Source organism: Solea senegalensis, linkage group LG18 (genome assembly GCF_019176455.1).
Source record: "Solea senegalensis isolate Sse05_10M linkage group LG18, IFAPA_SoseM_1, whole genome shotgun sequence".
Classification (NCBI taxonomy): Eukaryota; Metazoa; Chordata; class Actinopteri; order Pleuronectiformes; family Soleidae; genus Solea; species Solea senegalensis.
This window is the reverse complement of record NC_058041.1, coordinates 4,627,588-4,648,776: the sequence shown is the minus strand read 5'-3', so window position 1 is coordinate 4,648,776 and position 21,189 is coordinate 4,627,588. Positions and strand designations below refer to the sequence as shown.

General features: G+C 39.6%; 1 protein-coding gene across 1 annotated transcript in view; it reads left to right on the top strand.

The window, feature by feature from the left end:
* antxr1c (ANTXR cell adhesion molecule 1c) overlaps positions 1-20,676 on the top strand; it is a 32,337-nt gene extending 11,661 nt beyond the window's left edge. Inside the window, exons 2-18 of the mRNA XM_044014226.1 lie at positions 632-703; positions 2,683-2,754; positions 3,159-3,240; positions 3,343-3,373; positions 3,522-3,595; positions 3,689-3,757; positions 4,349-4,429; positions 4,904-4,964; positions 6,054-6,152; positions 6,342-6,411; positions 9,631-9,709; positions 13,054-13,149; positions 13,315-13,353; positions 13,983-14,081; positions 14,230-14,397; positions 15,611-15,691; positions 19,606-20,676. Of these exons, the coding sequence (XP_043870161.1) occupies positions 632-703; positions 2,683-2,754; positions 3,159-3,240; positions 3,343-3,373; positions 3,522-3,595; positions 3,689-3,757; positions 4,349-4,429; positions 4,904-4,964; positions 6,054-6,152; positions 6,342-6,411; positions 9,631-9,709; positions 13,054-13,149; positions 13,315-13,353; positions 13,983-14,081; positions 14,230-14,397; positions 15,611-15,691; positions 19,606-19,872 (1,540 nt within the window). The 3' untranslated portion in view covers positions 19,873-20,676. The remainder of the gene's footprint in view (positions 1-631; positions 704-2,682; positions 2,755-3,158; positions 3,241-3,342; positions 3,374-3,521; positions 3,596-3,688; positions 3,758-4,348; positions 4,430-4,903; positions 4,965-6,053; positions 6,153-6,341; positions 6,412-9,630; positions 9,710-13,053; positions 13,150-13,314; positions 13,354-13,982; positions 14,082-14,229; positions 14,398-15,610; positions 15,692-19,605) is intronic.
* The last annotated feature ends 513 nt before the right edge of the window (positions 20,677-21,189 follow it).

Genomic DNA, 21,189 nt, shown 5'->3' with positions numbered 1-21,189 from the left:
CATAAACAGCATAACATGTTCCTAATAAAAATGGAAGTTTAATATCCTTTCCGTTCAGGAAACAAAAGTGTTGTTAAAGACAGTAAACAGCATGGTAAAACCAATGAATTTAAGAATATTAAATTGTCACAGATAATTGTGATAGATACTAAATTCTGTATATCAAGTTTTTTGCCAAGTACACAAACTGTGTATCATGTTGCGGAGCTAATGGTTTTACCCTTTCTTGTTGTTTTTGGCTCTAAACACGGCTTTATTTCTCCGGCCACATGGAGAATAGCTTAAGCCGTGGTATTTAGTGTTAGTTCCTGCTGAACAAATCATTTTCTAACTCACAGTGAAACATAAATTATGGTTTGACAACTGCCGTGTGTTAGCTTCCAGCCCTGGCTAGCTAATAACGACCATGAATCAAGGCTACCTGCTGTTATGCTAACGATACCATCAAAGTGATGCCCAGAGTTATCGCAGGATGTTTATTTCATTATTTGCTTGAATAGAACTTGTTTTTGACTGCCTTTTGTTAACAACTCAATTATTTTTCTTTAATTATCTTGTTTCAGTGATGTTTACATTAGCCTGAATGACTTAGCTGTTGCTAAAATGGTTTTCCCTCTGTTCTTGTTCTTAGGTCAGGCAGTGTGAAGCATCACTGGGAGGAAATCTACTACTTTGTGGAAAATTTAGCAGAGAAATTCAAAAGGTAACAGTATTTTAAACATACATGCTAGCTGTTTCATAATCAACTGATTATGTTGCCTATTTTCTCGATGAATGAATAACTTGTTTGGTCCATAAAATGTCAGAAAATGTTGATCATTGTTTCCCAAACCTCAAAATAATGTTGTTCTCAAATGTCTTATTTTGTCAACAAACCAAAGTTATTCAGTTTTAATAATTTCTTTGTTACATGGAGCTGAGGAGCCAGAAAATACTAATTTATCAGAAATATTCAGGAAAATTTGTGGGACATCATAGGTGAACTGATGCAGTGACACTGGAAAGGTTTTGCAACTGAACTGCAAGACAATAAATCCAAATAATTCTCAGAAATTACAAATTTTTGTCAATTTTCTAATGTACCATAATACCAAAACATATCATCCCTGTTGCTTTGGTTGAATTCACAGAGTGAATTGTGCTCCTGTTGTCTTGTCAACACAAAATCTACCAACTAGGTTGTCAAAACAGTGAAAAGGTTACTATGGAGACAAGTGCAACCTTTTGCTAAGGCATGATGAAGTAGAAATGAACGGTCACACATGCTTTCAGTCAAATAAAAAATGAGCAGCGAGAGGTTGCTGTGGTGCAGAGGTTAAGTACTTGGCTTGATTAGACTCAACGCAGAACACCTGTGTCTCACTTGTGTCAATCAATCGAACCTGTGTGGCCACACATCTCAAGGGAAATGTAATTCTCAGTATAGTGGCCTATAAACAATACTGTATACTTTTTACGCTCCGGAAATAATGTACAATACACTATAAAATACATAAAAGTAGTGAAAGCACTAAACATTGGGTTAAAAAGACTGGAAAAAAAAATTTTTTATCAAAGATTTATGACCTGGAACCTAAGGAAGCAGATGTCTTATGAAGCTTTATTGAAACCGAAGCATGAATGAAATGAAATTGTCGTGCAATTTTAAGCTTAAACCGAGCTTTAAACTTGTTGCCCGTGCTCGACTCCCTCGCACCGCGCGATGTAGATGTCGACAGAGGATTTGTGAACCATGTCATTTCAGTCAAGTGAAATAAAATCTGTCCTTAAACAGCTCTACGACTGTCCGTCCATATGTTAAGTCATTCAGTGTCCAGGCGGATGTCTGTGATGTCTAAAGTTACCACCAGTGACTAAAAGCTGCAATGTCTTAATGTCGTATATCTGTCCGCTCTTTGTTTTTATACTGAGACGAGGTCAGAAAACTGAAGTGTGAGCAAGACACAGAGCCCAGTAAAGACATTTTAATGTGGAGTAAAATACACAGATTTGACATTTTCAACATCTGTCTTAGCTTGTGTGTTTGTGTATGACTCTGTTGTGCGTCCCTGTTGCTACAGCACCGCAAGGTGTTTGTGGTTCAACCGACACAAACAATCAACCTACGTCAAAGTTTCGGTTTGAACCAAACACGAGAAAGTTTTAAACAGCGGAAAAAACTGCATTGGATTAAATAAAGTCCTCCGCAGGAACAACATGTTACAAATTCCTTTTTTTAATTTAAATATAGTGTTTGCCAATAAACAAAAATGGTTCTGCTGGTTCAGGCTGAATTCAAAACAACCAAATAATTCAAACTGTTGACATGACCACAAAATAAGTGAGGTCTTTATTGAGATATTATTTAAAAAAAATAAGCCTCTTTTGTATCCTACAGAGCAGATGATAGATTACTGCGAGGTCTTCTACGATTCCGAGGTAATGTTTGTTGCTTTCGAGGTTTTCTTGGAACTGCGTATTGACGTAAGTGGGATGATTGGATTCAGATGAGGTTGACATGTTGTGCAAGGCGGACAATCATCAAGCAGCAGCCAAACTCTGTCGAAATTTGTCTTTTGCACGTAATTTGTCACGGCGAAACTGCACAATGTTTGGTAGAGAAGGGGGGGAAAAAAGAAAAGATTGTGGTCTACTCATTTTACAGATAATGATTTTGTGTTTTTTTTTTTGCTCCTGTTCCAGTCCAATGCTGAGGATGTCCTTCATAACATTCTCCTCCAGAGGAACCACCATCATGAAACTGACAGAAAACAGGTTAATCAAGTTCTGACTGATACACTTTTGTAGTGTTCTAAAAAGACAAAGACCCTCTTTAAACTGACTTATTGGTGCAAAGATCTCAGTGACCTGTTGTATCAACCACTGTATATACAGCTCAGTTAAGGGTTTTCCAAACTAGAGGGTAGGGCCCTCTAAAGGGACACAAAGTTATAAACAAGAGAGGGAACATGTTTGCATTTCTGTAAAAATATCACAATCCCATTGGGGCTAACTAGTGAAACGTTTGTATCTCACATTTAGTAAAATAAAGTCTTTCTGATTCATCAATGCATTAAAGTTAAGCCAAATATATACAATAGAATGAACTGGAAATACAAAATACTATAAGTGCAGATTTCTTTCATCAAACCTTGTTCCGTCACCTCTCCTTTCTTCAGGGTTGACATCAGAAAGGGGCTGAACGCTCTGAAAAAGGAGATTCCAGGTGGAGATACGTTCATGCACCTTGGATTGCAGAGGGTAAGCCTCAGCTGTGTTTATACAATTTAAAGTCAGAGTTAAACATAAGCCAGATTTGGCTGAATCGTTTCTGACCATGAAAACATTCTCCTTATTTTGAAGGCAAATGAGCAGATACACCGAGAGAACTTTGGTGAGCCTCCGTCTTCTCTTTGTCTCTTCTTCTATTTTTCCAAATCAATCATCCTTGTAAAAACTAACCTCAAGCTGAATTTCATTTTTTATTCTTTCCCCCCCCGAAGCTATAGCGCGACTCATATGTGTTTTGTTTTTGTTTCTAGGCACGGCCAGCGTGATTATCGCTCTGACAGACGGTGAACTGCAGGAGCATCAGCTCGTCACCGCACAGCAGGAGGTAGAAACTTCAAACCCGAGGCCAATTTTCTTCAGCTCGAGCTACATTTTTGTAGTCATTGCTGCATAAATAATATATTCTTTCTAAAACCAGGCAGAGAGAGCCAGGTCTCTTGGAGCCATCGTGTACTGTGTTGGCGTCAAAGACTTCAATGAAACACAGGTAAAACCTCACATTTTCACTCCTTCGTTGTACTTTTCTACAAACCACCACCAGTGTGCTGTGTACCACATGTTCTCAGGAATCCAGAGATGTTGCGTGCTCTGCTGTAGCGGCCCCACTGCAATTTGTCAAACCTGTAATTTCAGGTTTCCTGAAAACCAATCTGAGTGGATTTTTTTTTTTACAAAATGAGAGCTGCCTGTCAGCCTGATGCCAACACACTGAACTCAACTGCAGATAATGTAACTGTAACTGAACACGATCCTGTACATTTTATGACCTAGACTGACCTAATCAACCAGCTACCTTGAGTCGAGTGGAAACCCTGTGTGAGTGACGGTAACTTGGCCCCGTTTATTAACGTAAACAGGATGTGAATGTGAGAGTTCATTCTCTCCTGGAGGAGTTTCTTCGTTGTGTGTGTGTGTGTGTGTGTGTATATTCAAGGCCAATTTGGGCTTGTTATGATTACATCAAATAGCTGGCAGTGAACCAGTGTTACGCAACATTCAATTTTCCATGATGCTAATGGTTTGTTGAATCTATTTTCCCACCTTTTTTTTCCCCCCCTTCTATCCATACTTCCTAAAGCTGGCCACCATTGCAGACACCATCGAGCACGTGTTTCCTGTGCTGGGAGGCTTCCACGCCCTGCGGGGAGTCATTGATTCGGTAATTTAACACTTCTCAGTGCAATGAATTGGTTGGATTGATTCCTACTGTTATTGTTTCATGTTTGTTTCTTTGAAAAAGAAGTGTATATGTATATGTATATTCTATATTCTGTTTACTGTTACTGTACGGATGTCTTGGCCAGTTCTCTCTTGAAAAGAGACTGAAACTGGGGAAAAACCAGAGGTTAAATTCGATTTTTTTTGAGCTGCACTCTGTGTTGGTCTGTGTTGCCCTCTTCCTGTCGTGTAATTGTTACCACAGTTACTTGCTTGTTTTCCCTTTGTTTACAGCGCACACATGTGCTGCGCAAATGACCGGCCAATATGCACATCGTTATGAAACAGAGTGACCCAAACTGACCTTTAACTCCCACGTGTGCTTTTGTCTTTCTTTGACTCACATCTCTTCTTTAGCTTCAGTATCAGTGTCATAAAATGGTAATAAAACGGTCCTTGTTTCCTTCTCATCCAGATCATCAAGAAATCCTGCATTGAGATTTTGGCAGCCGAGCCGTCGAGTGTGTGTGCGGGAGGTGAGCACACACACACACACACACACACACACTCTGAACTGTCACCAAGTCATCATTTCTTCACGTGTGTTAATTTAATTGCCCCCGGTGCCTGGTTTCCCCTTCTCACTTAATGGCGTTGCCAGAGGGACACTGAGTGTATTATGGTCACACGGTGTCACCTACAGAGGAAATCCACTGGGACACAGTGGGAAGAATATCACTGGGATTTACCATCGCAGAGTCACCGTGGTCCGACTGGCCGCGGATGAATATACTGGAGTGGACGCGGTGCTTTGTTGCGCTGCCAAGAGAAAGATTATGACAGTTAAGGCAACATTAAACGGACATAAAAGAGGACGACATAAATGAACGGAGCAAACGCAGCAGTTGATTAACATATTTTTGGCAAAAGGCAGAAGAACTTTTACCGCTTTTCACATCTGCTTATTAAACTCGGGAGTTACTTACATCATTTAAAGGGGAAAGTATTTCCACATCAAAAACAAACCCTTTTATTTTGAAATTCAGTGAAATAGCTTCACAGATGTCGTTATTTTGATATCTTTGACATTCATGATGGGATGTTGTGATATCATTTTAAGCTCATATCATCCACCCCTACTGAACAGTTGCTTTCTTCCCCAAAAACTGTTGTATTTTTGTTTATTGGGTCCTAAATTAACATATTTTTGTCCATATAGTGACATCTAAACAATATATTCACAGTATTTACTTTTACGTAGTATGTATTTTCGACTCTTATTATTAGTATACAATAAAATATACATGTGAACCATACTGTAATCCACATAGTGTATTAAATGCATATGCATATGTAAAGTAATTGAGTTTTATTACAGTTCTTCATTTTACATTTCAGTTTCATTAAATTGCACATATTAACCAAGCATCTTTTCCCCTTATTAGATTTTTTTAAAGCTTTTAATTGAACCTAAATTGCAGAATGTTTGTCTAAAGACAACCACACCACAGTGCTCAGATTGACAGATTTGAGCACAGATTACGTGTCCTGACATAGAAACAGATTTGCCAAATGTGCAACACAAACAGTATGAAATGACAACCGCGTGTGTGTCGTGTAACCAGAGTCGTTCCAAGTGGTGGTGAGAGGAAACGGTTTTCTTCACGCCAGAAACATCGACCAGGTGCTGTGCAGCTTCAAAATCAACGACACCATCACAATAAGTGAGTAAATACACACGTTTCAGCTTCTTCCGTCAGGAGCAAGTACAGCAAGTGTTATTATTATTTATTTTCTCCTCTTGATCAAACGATCGCGATCTGTTTTATCGCTCTTATTTCACATATACCTGTATTTAAAGTGACTCGGTGAGTCTACTATAGAGGAATAATACAGTTGTCTCTGCTTTCCAGATGACAAACCTGCCGGAGTAGAAGACACGTTCTTGTTGTGTCCGGCTCCTGTCGTCGATGAAGTTGGGAAGTAAGTCCCTCCTCCTCCTCCTCTTTACGACTGCATACTCCCAGAAAACCTGCGTCTCAGCAGAAAGCACATACATTTATTTCACAGTGGCTGGCATCCACATGCTTTCCAGGTCACGTTCTTTTTTGCCCTCGAACACCGACTGCCATACATTAGCTCTTTATGATCCATGGGCCGCATTCCTCCTTTTCTGGAACCCAGCACAGCTTAGCAAAATATAAGCATCGCGGGCTCTGTAGTGATGCCAGCACATGAAGCGGTGAACCATTCATGCATTCGTCCCGCGTCTGCCCTGAATTAGATCTGAGCAGTGAAAACAAATGCAGACGATTGTGCTGCAGAGAAACCTACAGATACTTTAAACACACAATTCTCATGTTACGAAAGCCCTTTCTGGACGGGATTAATGTCCCATATTAGTGTTATTGGTCCATCAGGACATGCTACCCCTTAAAATCCTGATTACAGATGTGAGTAGAGACAAAATAGACTCCCCTCAAACTTACACTGATTATAGAGTGAGTACAATAGGACTATACCATAATATGGTAGACTAATATGACGTTTTATTATTGAATTACAGTAATTCATAACTCAGAGTGTGACCATCTAAGAGACAAGACTTCTAATGTTACAAATTCACTGGTTTTTTTTTTAGAATGCAATTATAGACTGAATATGCACTCAACATAGACCTTAGTTTCCCTTATCGCACTAATTTGCAGAAATGTATGAGTATAGTGCTTGAAAATCAACGGAAGAACTTCTTGTAAAGAGGAGATGACGGGGTATTTAATTCAGAATGAGAAGACTGAGGAGCTCTGGTAATAATGACTTTACCTTCACCTCCTCATGTGATACTCAAACAGAGACAAACGAGGTGAGTTGAAGATGAGGTCTTTTTCGCACTCACTCGACCAAAAGGAAGAAGGTGACAGCCTGTGAACACGTACTGACTGTTAGTTTACACTAACGCTCCTCTCGCAGCTGACCGTACTCTCATTTTAGAGCCACGCCACATTCCAACGTCAACAAATCGCAAACCTCTCAGACCTGAAGCCTTTATGGGAAGAGAAGCCACAGAATGCAAGGGTCAGTGGACGACGGTTGAAAAACCTTTTAAGGGCAGATGTAATTATGGTAAAACAAGAATTCCTTCATTTTATTCCCTCTTTGAGGCGATAAATCACCACTACAGTTAATATTGGTGTGAGCTTTGGTGCGGGGGAAGCGAGGGAACTGCAGTGGTGACAGATTTAAAGCACCTGGAGTGACGAACGGAGGCACAACGTGTGCCCGCGCTTCACATTAAATCACTTCTTAAATCACACTTTAACTTTCCATCGCTTCACCTCCTGACTTTATCTCCCTTTTTTCGCAAACTCTAGTTTTACTTTTGGTGCCACCGTAGTTCCGCCTCCTCCTCTGTTTCTCTTCATTCTCCATCTTCATACCTGTCGTGTATTTATCTCCCTCTTTCATCCCCCACTCTCTTTTTAAGCGTCCAGTGTTTTTGGTTGATCAAAGCCATGCAGCAGCAGCAGCAGCAGTGTGTGGCCATGTGTGTGTGTGTGTGAGTCATCGAGAGGAAACCCAGATCAATGAAGTTTGCTTTATATTTGGCTGCAAATCACATAATTATTTAGTGTTTTTTGCATGTTTGGTGCAAAATATGACCTATATGTTAGAATTAATATAAAAATGTGACACAACATGTTGCTTTGTCACATTTTTGGTTGTATAATCACATGTTTTGGCAAAATGTGACCCAAAATATGACAGTAAAAACACACTTTTTTGCAATGTTTTATATATTTTTTAAGCAATGAATTAAGGTTAGCGTAGCTGAAATGGAGACTTTTAGAAAATGCTGATGTTTTTACAGGTAAAAGTTGATGTTTTTAATGTAGGCGGGCAGAAATTAAGACTTTTGAAAGTGATTTTCTGAAGTGATTGGTTCTGTGAAAGTGAAACGCTCAGTTTTCACCTCAATCCGTCCAATAAAAGAAATTCCTGTTTTTATTTTGTCACAACTGCGGTTTCTCAATTATTGTAAACAATCGGTTTCCTGTTTGTATCGTATGAACAATGATGAACCTCTGATAATGAGCTAAAAATACTCATCTTGTCAGATTTAAAATGAAAATGCACTAGTATGGATATAGTTTGTGGTCAAAGCCCGATTTAGCTCATTGGAAATTGTTCAAACTGCTACATTTGGTCCGGCTTATCTTATCTTTTCTAATTGTATAGATTAGGGGGTTTTTGTTGTTTTTTTTTTGTTTTTTTTAACAAGTTGACAATTAGAAAACCCATTAACACATTAACATGTTAATTAACACATTCCATGGCATTTAAATGAAGATTTACTAATCAGGACGTGCTTTTCGATGCTTTTTCAGAATCTGTTTTCAGGTTTTCTAACCTAAACCCAGTCATGTTTCTTGTTGAAGTTCTAGGAAATTTAAATCCTGTTGTTATCGGCACGCATGCGACTCCTCTGCACTCTTTGACCCAGACAGCTCTGTGAGTCAGAGTAAAGACAGGTTTATCGGTCAAGCGGTCCGTCTGCTTTGCGTCTGCCAGACCTCGTCGTTTCACCTGGTCCTCAGGACAGACGGTTGGGGGGACGCATTCCTTTCATCCTTACATCCACATGTTTTTGAGAAGTGAACAACAGCAGGGCGGCACATGAGATTCTCAGAATTGTTTTTTCGCCGTTGAGTGGAAGAAAAATAGTCTTTTTTTTTTCCCTTTCCGTGCATTGCATTAATTACAACGTCTCTGAGGGAGTTCGGTGACCATCGACAACTTTTTAAAAGTGAGACTTTGACATCCTGACCTCAACTAAAATGTCAACATAATCCAAACAGCCCACTTATGTATCTATTTTTCCTTGTTTTTGTTTAAATTCGTCCATCTCTCCTCACTTGGCTCTTCATTCCTGCCGCGTGACTCACCAAGAAATCACGCCGACAGTTTGTTTTATTTTCCCCCCAATCTGTGTGTGTTTTTTTGAGCCGTGGTGAAAAACATTTCGGTTCATTTTTTTTGTTCAAGTTGCTCAATTGCAAATGGAACACGACTCATTTAAGAGACTTTGGCAGATGGAAAGAGTCTAAACTATCTAACGTTTATCAAATATTTCATCACACTGAACTTATAATGTGTTTATTGTGAATTAACTCCCTTTATTGTCCTGTTTTTTTTCTACTTTAGGGTGATTTATCTCCAAGTGAGCATGAACGATGGCCTGTCCTTTATCAGCAGCAACGTGCACATCACCACCACAGAGTGTGTAAGTGGCAACATCTTATAACATCTCACATTATTTATATTTAACTTAAAGAAGCCAACTGATACAGGTGTTTGGCAGCCAATAAGACCTATTATTTGGATATTATACAGTAAATTTGACCATAAATCAATATAATTCAAAAAGAAAACATGGGATACAACCAAATTTCAAGAATCTTTTAACATAAAACAACTTATTTTTGTACGTTTTGGCACTAAAGATACTTGCATGGATATAAGTGTGCAGGAATCATTTTTTTAATATTCTGTAATACATTAATGTGTGGTGTATTTTTCAAAATCAGCATGAAAGCACATCTTTTCTGCACTATTAACCACTTTGTATACATTGTATTGATTGTTGTAAACATCCATTTTCTGTAAAATAATGTAAACATGTTGGTCAAAACACAAATTGGACAGGCAACATATGTACGAAAAGTAATGTATATGTATATTTAATGTAAATCGAAAACAGATGTATTTGAAAACCTGCATAAAAACGTCAGATATCTTTCCTGTGTAGTATTTTTTAAGGATTTTCTTAAGGAAAAACAGTCTTATAAATTACAGTAAAAAAAAAAGTAAATCCTTCATCTTTGTCCTTGGTAGGTTGTAATAATATCTTCATAAATGTGTTTTTCTGAAGATGAAATCACAGATTTAGATGTTCTAACCTCCTCTAGGACTGTGTGCAATTTCAGTCTTCTTCCCTTTTTCTTCAATCCCCTCCAACTGTTCCTAGACGACGGTTGGTCTGGTCTCTTTATGTCTTTCATCTTTTTTATTATTTTCCCTTTTTGGGGGGAAGCCAAACCACAGGAGTTTTATAGAAATGATCCACCCCCCCTTTACATAAAAAGAACCCTCTGAACCCTCTCAGGTTGTGGCAGGAGACACAAGGATAGAGAAACACGTTTGGGATCGTGACTGTGACTGTGACACCACTCAGCTCAAATCTCACAACTGTGGTTTGTGAATGTGAAAAAGAGAGTCATCCTTGTCCTTGTGCAAACCAAAACCTTGTCTCAAACTCGTGGCCCTCCAATCCGGTGGTCTGCCACTTTGAATCAAGTTATAATGAGAATTTTCTGTATGTTTTTCTAATTAATATATACATTTTGCATCATAAATACATTTTTAATAATGAGAATTATGATTATTTCACATCAACACAGAGACTTTTATTTTGAAATTTTGTCAAATATCGGCAAAAATATTGTTATTACTTTGTCATGACATAATATACTGAGATAAAAATAAAACACAATATTGTCAGAATAGTTGCAAATGCTAAACTAATGAACGAAACATATAGCTTAACAGTTAGCTTAAATAAATCAATGATTCAGTATTGTTAAAATAATCAATAAAGAGTTCAGGTAATTGGTCAAATAGTTCATAAAAAAATACAAGTGATGAGAAAAAATATATTATTTACATAGTTGGAACAGCTAGCTAAGGTGGCTAATGAGATAAGCTAAAACTGACAGGATATCGTTGTATTAGTTAGCTTAGGAACAGTTAGCGAAGAGAAGTAAACAACAGCTCCAGTTATTTATAAAATCATTGACAAACTGTTAAAATAAGTGATGAACGAATTGTAAAAAGTAATAGTAATGTTAGAATAGTTTGAACATATAGCTAATATCCCTGGTCATTTGAGGTTTTTAGCGTGTAGCAAGACGCAGGGTGGAGATTCCCTGCCTGACAACAACCAAGATGAACCAAGATGCAATTTAATACAATTTAAAGCAATTTCACCAAATAAAACACGTATGTTGGAACATATGGGCCGAACCCACAGCGGGTTTCCCACCCACCCAGAGAAGAAATATGTTCTTTGAAGCTGTTTTTCCCCCTCAGTCCATGTGACATCACATCCACGAAAACAGTTCAAGCAGCTCTGTTGTGGTCAGTGATATACAGAGCTCAATTAGACATACCATTGCAATTAGCCGCTTCTCGCCCACTAAACTAAACCATATAGGCTGGAGTGGCACCAGGCCTTAAGATGGCACGACAAGTCGCTAAGTGGAGATGAGGAGCAACATAAACAAGTAACTATAAATCAAGGCAAAAACACTCAATAAAGACGTACGGCGTCAAGAGGGTTCAGCCAAAAATTCTACCCAAATACTGTATGCTAAATCATTAGGGTTCCAGTGAAGTGAGCCTTCCGTGATGATGGACCCCACTGGTGAGCTCACATAAATCCACCGCGACTCTGCCATGAGATACATAGATCATGGGAAAGTCTAACCATATGTGATTCTCATCTGTGGTCTGTTAATGGGAACCATGTTTGGTCCCGGGGCCGCCTGCCGCTCTGTAACTACAGTAATGTACTAATGGATTCATTCAAGAATCAAGCAAATGACATGATGAACTGCTGTCATGGAGATAAACAAATGTCTGATGATCAAACCGCTGCCATTTTCACTTACTAATATAGTCTCTCTATATATAGACAGCTTGTCATTTGGCTTTGAGTTCTTACTCTGAACCAAAAATGCACACCACTCTTCCTTTTACATTAAACATTAATCTGGCTCTTTGAAGATAAGACAGTCGAAATGTAAAGGTAATAAATATTAAACATTCATTTTATCATCTATGAACACAAAGCTTTTCCTGTAGTAAATCAACAGTACTTGGATCAACATGTAAAAGTACTCAAGCACTAAAAGTAATAGTACTTATACAGTATTTATATAGAACAGCCCATTTCGGAGTCAAAATGTAGTATAAAGGTACTTAATAATATGTAGCATTACATTATAATATAAGGCACTATGAGACAATACTATATAGTATTACACATATTTTTGTACACAAAAAACTATGATACAACACAATACAGTATGATATTACTACTATTATTACTGTATTATTTTATGCACTTCAATACATCACTTTATCTTACATTATATTTCAATATGATACAATAGAGAATGATACATTACAGTATAATATAGCATTACATGAGCCGATGCAATACCTTATGTTACATTGTGACAAAACACAATATGATACATCACAGTACAACATTGTTTTACACATGAGAATACATTAGCTTGTGTCTCATGACAGTACGATATACAGTGCAGGACGATACATTATATATTGTATTATATAATATTGTAATTCACAATAGAACACATTACAGATATGCGATACAATAAAAATGATACAATATAATGACACAATATGATACAATACAACTTTATGAAGGCAAGTAAACAAAGACAAAAACAGTCTCTGTGAACAATCTGCAGTCAATGTATGTAATCGGATCCTAATTACAAACGTGCGACTTCCACGTGTATGTCTCCTTCCCACCAGTTCGATGGCACCATCCTCCTCATCACGCTGCTGGTGCTGTTCCTGCTGCTCGCTCTGCTTTTCATGTGGTGGTTCTGGCCTCTATGCTGCACTGTGGTAAGAAGCACAAACTACAGCCGGGAAGTTGTTATTAAGAGCTTCAAAGGACGTTCTTTTGTCCGAACCCCCACAGGGACTGTAAGCCCTGAAGAGAGGGGTTGGGGGGGGGGTTCGTAACTTTGAGAGCTGGTGAACATGTTGTGTGTCTTATTTTACCCACAGGTGATCAAAGAACCACCTCCTCCACCTCCTCCTGAGCCCGTGAGTCAAAGACACCCACACAGACACACATAAACACATTAGATCACCAGTTAAGTACAGTTTTGTCATGTCACTCAGCAGTTCTTGCAGAAATTGACAAAAAAACACAAAAAGGTTTGTCCTTATGTTAGCAACTTTGTGTCTACAGTTTTTGACGGATCAATGTGAATATTTTTGCGATGGGTAGGTGATCACCCAAGTATGTTCCCATTCAATTTCGGTAAGAATCTACTCACTGATGATGAAGAAATCCATATCTCTTATAATGGGCAACACTGTAAAATATCATGTTGTCTATCATTAGACTAATTTTCACACTAACCTTAATCTTAATCCTGTTAGAATGTCCTTCTGTCTTCTTGTCAGAATCAATCTGAATATTTTTGTGATGGGTAGGTGATCACCCAAGTATGTTCCAAGTAGCTTTCTACAGTAGAATCTACTGATAAAACTGTATCTCTGTCAAAACTCATCAGATTTGAACTAAATTTGTAAGTTTAGCAGGATCAGAAACATTACAATCAGATCTGAATACAGGAAGTCCCATTTAAAGTTCAACACAGATCCAGAAAGTGCAAGAATGTAAAATGCAGGTCTGTTCTCTCTGAGTGATGTTGTTGGTGTTTTAGGAGTCAGATGATGAAGATGGCCTGCCCAAGAAGAAGTGGCCCACTGTGGATGCTTCTTATTATGGTGGAAGAGGAATTGGAGGGATCAAGAGAATGGAGGTAATAGAATGATAATGTCACTTTTCTAATACGTTATTAGTATTTTATATACCCGTGCCAGTCAGTTTAGCCAGTATCTTCTGTTCTTGAGGATGACCTCTCAGCTTCTGTATGGTTCCATATTCATGGTTTTGCCTGGTTTCTGCAGGTGCGTTGGGGAGGAAAGGGTTCAACCGAGGAGGGCGCGAAACTGGAGAAGCCGAAGAACGCTGTGGTGAAAATGCCCGAGCAGGAGTACGAACCCTTCGAGCCCAAACCGAAGAAATCTCACAACAAGAAGGCTCCACAGAACCGGAAGTGGTACACGCCCATCCGGGTAAACACAACCCCAGTTTCCCCTCAGGACCAGCAGACAATGGAGCACTGTATTGTTAACACACGTAAAAAATAATAGCATTAATTGAGTGGTTCTGGCAGAAAAGCTACAGAAGAACACACAAACATATGGATCCTTGCCATTCCTGAAACAAAGACCCAGCTTTCTAGGAACTAAAAAAATCTGCCGTGTTACAGTTTGAACACTTAAATAATTGAGGGGTTTGGAATTAAAAAACAGCAGAAGTCTTTCAGCTTAAGCTAAAGCATGAAAAAGAAGTTGAATTTCAAAGTTTTCACAAGACAGTAGGGAGTAATAAAGCTTGTCCTGAACATGTTTATGTACAATTTGTTGCATAACCATAAAGTTAATCAACTACCAATGTACACACATATAACTAGATATGTATAACACATACTGCAGACACACGGTCACATTATTAGACTTGGCGTCAGTGCTGTTTGTGCTCCACAATACAGCTCTGTGCAGCAGCACTGGCCTTTTATACAGTAGCACTACTGTAATCTGTGCATACTCGTGCCTTACCAACACACAAACACGTGCGCACACAGCCCCACAGACAGCATTGCAGTGATTCATATAGATATTTTACACTCTTCATACATCCCTGTCATTGTAGGTAAAGTTTACTCATGGTGGGTTTCCATCAGTCTTTTTTTTTTATGTGAAATATCACATAGTATGCAAGGGGATGATGTTGAGGAAAAATCATGACTAAAATGTAACTCCAGCTTCTGAATTTCTCTGCAATGGAAAAATACTGGAAATACAGAATTGGCAGAAGTAATGGACGAGAGGAGGTATGTGTGAACTTTTGCGGGAACAACGAAATTCATGGACTTGTGAACAGATGGAAGTGGCATTAAAATGCCACCGTGTATCAACGGCTACTGGTGCACTTTATCTCAGTATTTGCTTAACATCAGTGGCAATGGAAACACACTTAAATGTACTTTTCCGAGTCAGGTTTAAGAGATTTATGTAGAAAAACAATCAGAAAAGAAATATGAATCAGTTTTTGGAAGTGTACATTTTTGTCCTTAAGGACCTAACAGGGCAGTAAATTAAACTACCCTCTAAATGTTTTTCTGATGATTCCGTTTTGTTTCCTAGTAGTTTCTGTGAGGCAGAGTATTACATACTGGATGCAGAAGAGTTTGTTAAAACCTCTTTTTTCTTCCGTCTTCTTCAGGGTAAACTGGACGCTATCTGGGCTCTGTTCCGCCGTGGCTACGACCAGGTTTCCCTGATGAGACCTCAGCCTGGGGATCATGTGAGTTCCTCCGCTGTTTGTGTGACATTTCACTTAATTTAATGCATTCACCCACAGCCACTCTCACATTCACTTTCACCCTTTTTTCTTTCTCCTGCGGTGTTTTATTCTTGTCCCACTGCAGCCTCACCCTCTTCCTCCTGTCTCTCACCCTTCCTTTCCACCGTCAACATTGTCCATCCAAACAAATGTGTGGGTGACAAACAAAAAAGAATAGAAACCTAGTTTTAAACTATTTTCCTTTATATCCAGAGTCTGATGTTTCAGACATCTGTACAGATTACTCATCCTGTCCCTACTTCCTCCAACCTCCTCTCCGTTTCACTCACCCCTGGTGTTTCTGTGCTGAGTCGGTCTCATTGCCACACCTGCTTCACATTAGGCGCTATAAATTCAAATCGAAAGCAGAAACAAAGCTAACTCACCATAACGTGTTTGTAAGTCTTCTTCTCAGTTTAGCCACATGGTTCAGTTTAATGCTTAGAACCTTTATATCAAAGAGCCACAGATAAGAGTTTGGAAAGTTCACTGAGTTCAGAAGCTGTCGAAGGACGTTTGAAACCTCCTGGAAACATACAGCAAATCCCACTGTAGCATGAAGTCATGTTCTTGTAATCCTTTGTAAGCAATACAAACATTAACAAATGAATTTCTGAGTGTTTTTCCCCGTTTTACTCCAATTCATATGTAGCTATATGTTAATTACGAGTATATGTACCAACAGTTGGGTTCATTTGGTCCCACACTCTTCCTCCTCTCCACAGACTCTCCTGCTGATCAGGTCCCATAAGTGCTTGTAAAAACGTCGCCTTATTAGCGGAACATTTTCCAATGATCTTTTTTAATAGGAATTCCACATTTAAGAGTGTTTTTCCTGGCACCACCACCAGGTTTGGAAGCGGGATTTGCCACCAGATAAACTTTCAGCTTTACCTAAGACTAATGAGACAAAAAAGGAGGCGATCACATCTTTACCAAAAAGCTTAGGACTCCTCCACCTGTAGACTCTGTGTGACGTTTATTTTCTCTCTAATTTTGTCGCCTCCACAAATTGTTTGTAGTGAAGCGGCAGGAACATTTGGCTCAATGGTGTAACGTCTGTTCTCACTGCTACAGTCTCACACTCCAAAGCTGCCAAATGTCCAAATTAACGGGAACAACTTCAGTCTGGATTATTAATGGTGGCTTTTGTTGCCATGGTGTTTTTTATTGTTGCTTTTCCAGCCGCTAGCCACAAATCAATGTTGCAAGTGTTTATTTTAGTGCTTTAGTTTAGTTATTATGATAAAAAAAAAAGTTAATTAAGGATCGGTTCAGCCCATAATTGCGTCTTATTCAGTTTCTTCCTCTTCTGGACACGACAAAAGGTGGATTGGGTCCAAACGCTTCAAATTCACTGTCAAATTGTTTAAAATGTTCAAGCAGTGCCAGTACAAGTAGATAATAGCGCAGTGAGCAATGTTCAATAAGACACCATGGAGCCACACTGTGGAATAGATACACTTACTTACTGATTCTATGTCTTTGACTAAAGTTTACCAGTAGTAGACCAGAGTTGAAGCCACTAGCTGGAGGTGAAGTCAATGTAATTTCAGACAGGAGTTAACCATTATGAGTGTGCGTGTCACCAAACCACAGCCATTACACTGATGACAGTGTGAGGAAGAGCTAGTCCATACACAGACAGACACACACACACACACACACACAATCTCTCTGTCTCTCCGTTACTCACTCATTCATATAAACTCAAGTCTCCCCAGAGAAGCATTTAGCTGGTTAAAGGACATGAGGTAATACGTAAAGCAGACGACTGTCGAGGCCTACTCGATCCACCAGCTGACCCATGTTTAACACACGTGCACATTTTAGCCCAGACCGAGGTCATAAAAGAGTCCAACTTTTATGACCTTGGTGAGGCTGCAGACAGTGGAGGAGGTGAATGAGTGTGTGTGTCAATTTTTATTGGCAAAATATCAGGTTAATTAACCTCAAATAACAGTCAAGTGAACCGTCTTGAGATGGGGCTATAATGGTCTGATCCTAAAGAAGAATGTTGAGTTACAGGAGACCATCGTCTCCAAAGAAAATTGGCTATACGTAGGTCTGAGCCATAGTAAGCAGGTGGTTGGGGAAACACATCCAATAAAGACTGTCTCAAGTCCATAGGGAGGTCTGCTGTCGTCATTTTATTATCTCCTCCAAAGGAGGTTGTGTTTTGGGCCGTGTTTGTCCGATTCCGTACAGCGAAACTCAGAAAGAGTAAAGGGTGAGGTTCTCAGGGAATGTAGGTTACAGCTCAAGGAAGTTTGAGTCTGGATACAGAGTCAGGAGATTGTTTCAGACAGAGTGTATTGAGGCTGTGGAGGTTTGAGTCCTCTCTCTAGTTTACTCATCAAACCACAGCTGGACGTGAACGGAAATATCTGCACGGAGCGGAAAACGCGCAGAGAACCAAAACACACGCGTAGTTCGACTGTATCGGGTTGGTTTATGTGTATGTCGTTCATAGAATTAATTCATGTACAAGAGAAGAAAACCTTCTCTTTTACATGATGCAAGAAGAATTTGAGAATATCCAAACACACAGTTTTGTTTTTTTATTGTCTTGCATACGAGACAGGATAAGTGGTGACAGACCAGAAACTGCTTCATCCTCTCCGTTCATCCAACTTCGTGTGTCTGCACTCAGCTGCTAATTTAGTCGTCGGGATGAACGGAATTTGTCCTCTGTGACCGCTTTTTTTTTTGATTTCCTGCCAAGTGTCTCACTGTGATTACAGAGTATACTGTGTGTGTGTGTGTGTGTGTTAGAGACACATTCTTTTTCTTCATATGTCCCGTTCCGTATGTGCATAAGCAATGTCTGTCCCGCTGAGTCTCGGATCTCGATCCTCTGGACACTTTAATCTGCATCTGACCTGGTGAGAGTTAAGTTAAAGTTCAACATCATCGTCACAGAGGAGTCTGAGGTGGATTCAAAACTGTTGTTTTTTTCTAAATAAAAGAGAAATATAAAGTTTGGCTGGTGAAGAGGGCAAGAGTTTTACAGATTTGCCTCAGTTCTTCTTTGGTTTATTGTTATTTTCTTGTGTTTAGTGTTTTTCTCTTTAAACCCCCAGCTTTTGTTTCTCCATCATGATATTTCCTCCTTACATTCCTCCAAAGGCATTTGAATTTAAATTGAAACACATGTTCCTCACTTGGGTTCTTTTAAGGTGGAATGAGATGTACGTCGTAACTTCTGAGTGACATCAAAATCCCCGTTTTCCACTCTGTGAAACCGTGGGTCTGTGGCTCCAATCACCGACGGTGGTTATTAACAGATTAGCGTTACTTCACTTCACTGCGGCCGCCGACCAGATGCAACCTTGGAGTGGGTAGTTTTACTGTGGTAACAGTGACTTCTAGGAACTCGAGTGAAGTGTGTGGTCAGGGTTATAATACACAAGTAGCTACGGAGGAAAACGTGATTTCTGCCAGATTAAAGGTCGTTTTTTTTCTTATACAGCCCGATAAGTAACCGTTTAGTTTCAGCATCCCAACTCACAAGCGTCCATAACCCTAATCCCTTCCTCCGATCCTACTCCATTTGGTCTGAGCGTGATAAACTTTGATGAAGACGTCACATTTGTTGGGACAGAACATTGGATTGACCTGGATAATTTGGAATTGGGGCAACATTGTGAGGATTCAAGTGTAATCTGGCTATAGTCCATAGTTTTTGAATTTGATAGATATCACAAATGGTCTAACATTTAAGGTAATGAGTATGCATACCAGCAAGGGAAGGGCCAGATCGGGACAGAAATCTTGCCAATTATCCTCTACTGTGTGGAATGGGCTTTAGAAGACGAGGATACCCCAGATTTAAGCCAAACCTTTTTTCATTTTGTGTCTTTTCTTCCCTGTAGGGTCGTTGCATCAACTTCACAAGAGTCAAGGAGGAGTCAGCCGCAGCAGCCAAGGCTCAACCTCGCACCCCCATCCACACGCCCTCGCCCCCGCCGCCGGACTACCTCCCCGTGACCCGCACCCCGTCCGCTTCTCCCACCTCCACTACCCCTCCCGCCCGGTCACCGCCAACGGGCCAGGCACTCCCGTGCCCGCCGCCGTCCCGCACCCCCCCGGGGCTTCCCTGTCCACCGCCATCGCGTCCCCCGCCCACCCTCCGACCTTGAATCTCACACAGACACACACTCACACACGCGCCTTTCTTCGCCGCCCCCTCCCCCCAATCACACTCGCTTTGATTCACAGACTCCCAATTTGTGGGCTGTGGACTTCGCCGCCGAAGGTACTCCTGCTATAAACCAAGGGGTTTGAATCCTTGTCATGCTGTGTCTTCTCTTCACGTATGGGAGAGAATGTCAAGTTAAACAGTGAGCTGGATATTTAGTCCTCTTAAACGTTACCGCCTACAATCCGGCAAATGATGCTTGACATAAGAGAAAGTGAAATGTTACCATATTTTGTTTAGTTTATTGTGTATCACAGTGATTGGTGAAATTGGTTAAATCAGCGTCTAAAGAGCATCGAGCTGTTTGACTTGTCGTTCTATCCCATAGACAGTGAATGGGGTGAGCTGGAGAAATACTGTTACTTTGTGTTGGGACGATTGTTGCTGGACAGCAAAGCATGATGGGACAGGAAGTCCAATGGATGCAATGGATGAAATTTTTTCGTTGTTTTTAAAAATCAACTACTGAGTTGTGCCATTGTCATTGAGAATCAAGGTGAAAAGTAGGTTGTAAGTGGAAAACTAAGGGTCCGTACAAAGGAGAACGAGATTAAAGTTTTGTATCGTAAAACTGGGAGCCCTACAACAATTTTTTTTAGAAAACCCCATCGCTGCGTTTTCATGTGTACAATCAACACAACTTTAGGAAATGCTCCAATTCTTCTTCTTAGTGTTTGGTGTATTCCCGTGGCAGCATTACAGCGCCACATACAGGCCTGGCATCAATACCGCATTTAGAGTTGTTTTTTTTTGGGGGGGGGATTCATATGTATGAAGACATGTTTTCTGTGTTTACAGAACGAAAAAGAAAAAGATTGTACTAGGAAAGTGTGTGAATTAGCCCTAAGTAAACTTTAACTAATTGAGGCTCTGAGGTTTTGGGAATTTGGGGGATTTTTAAAGTCATTTCAATCAGTCGTGTTGTTAACGGTCTCAAATAACATAAGAGACAATTATTTCCTCTTCACGTTATTGTTTTGCTTCTTTTATCCAACAACAATGTAAACCCAACAGATCCCAGCCCTTTTCACAAGAAATAATACAGTGATAGTGACAGGGAAGTGTACAGATGTAACATGGATGGTAGGGTTTTTTTTACAGTATATGTTTGAGTTCTTTGGAATGCTACTTTGAGGCTTTGGATTTTGTCTTTACTCACCTTCTCATGTAGTTGAATTTGGATTACAGCATTATATATGTATATTTTTTTTGTTTTGTTTTGTTTTTTTGTTTTGTATCTGCGCACATAGACTGCTGG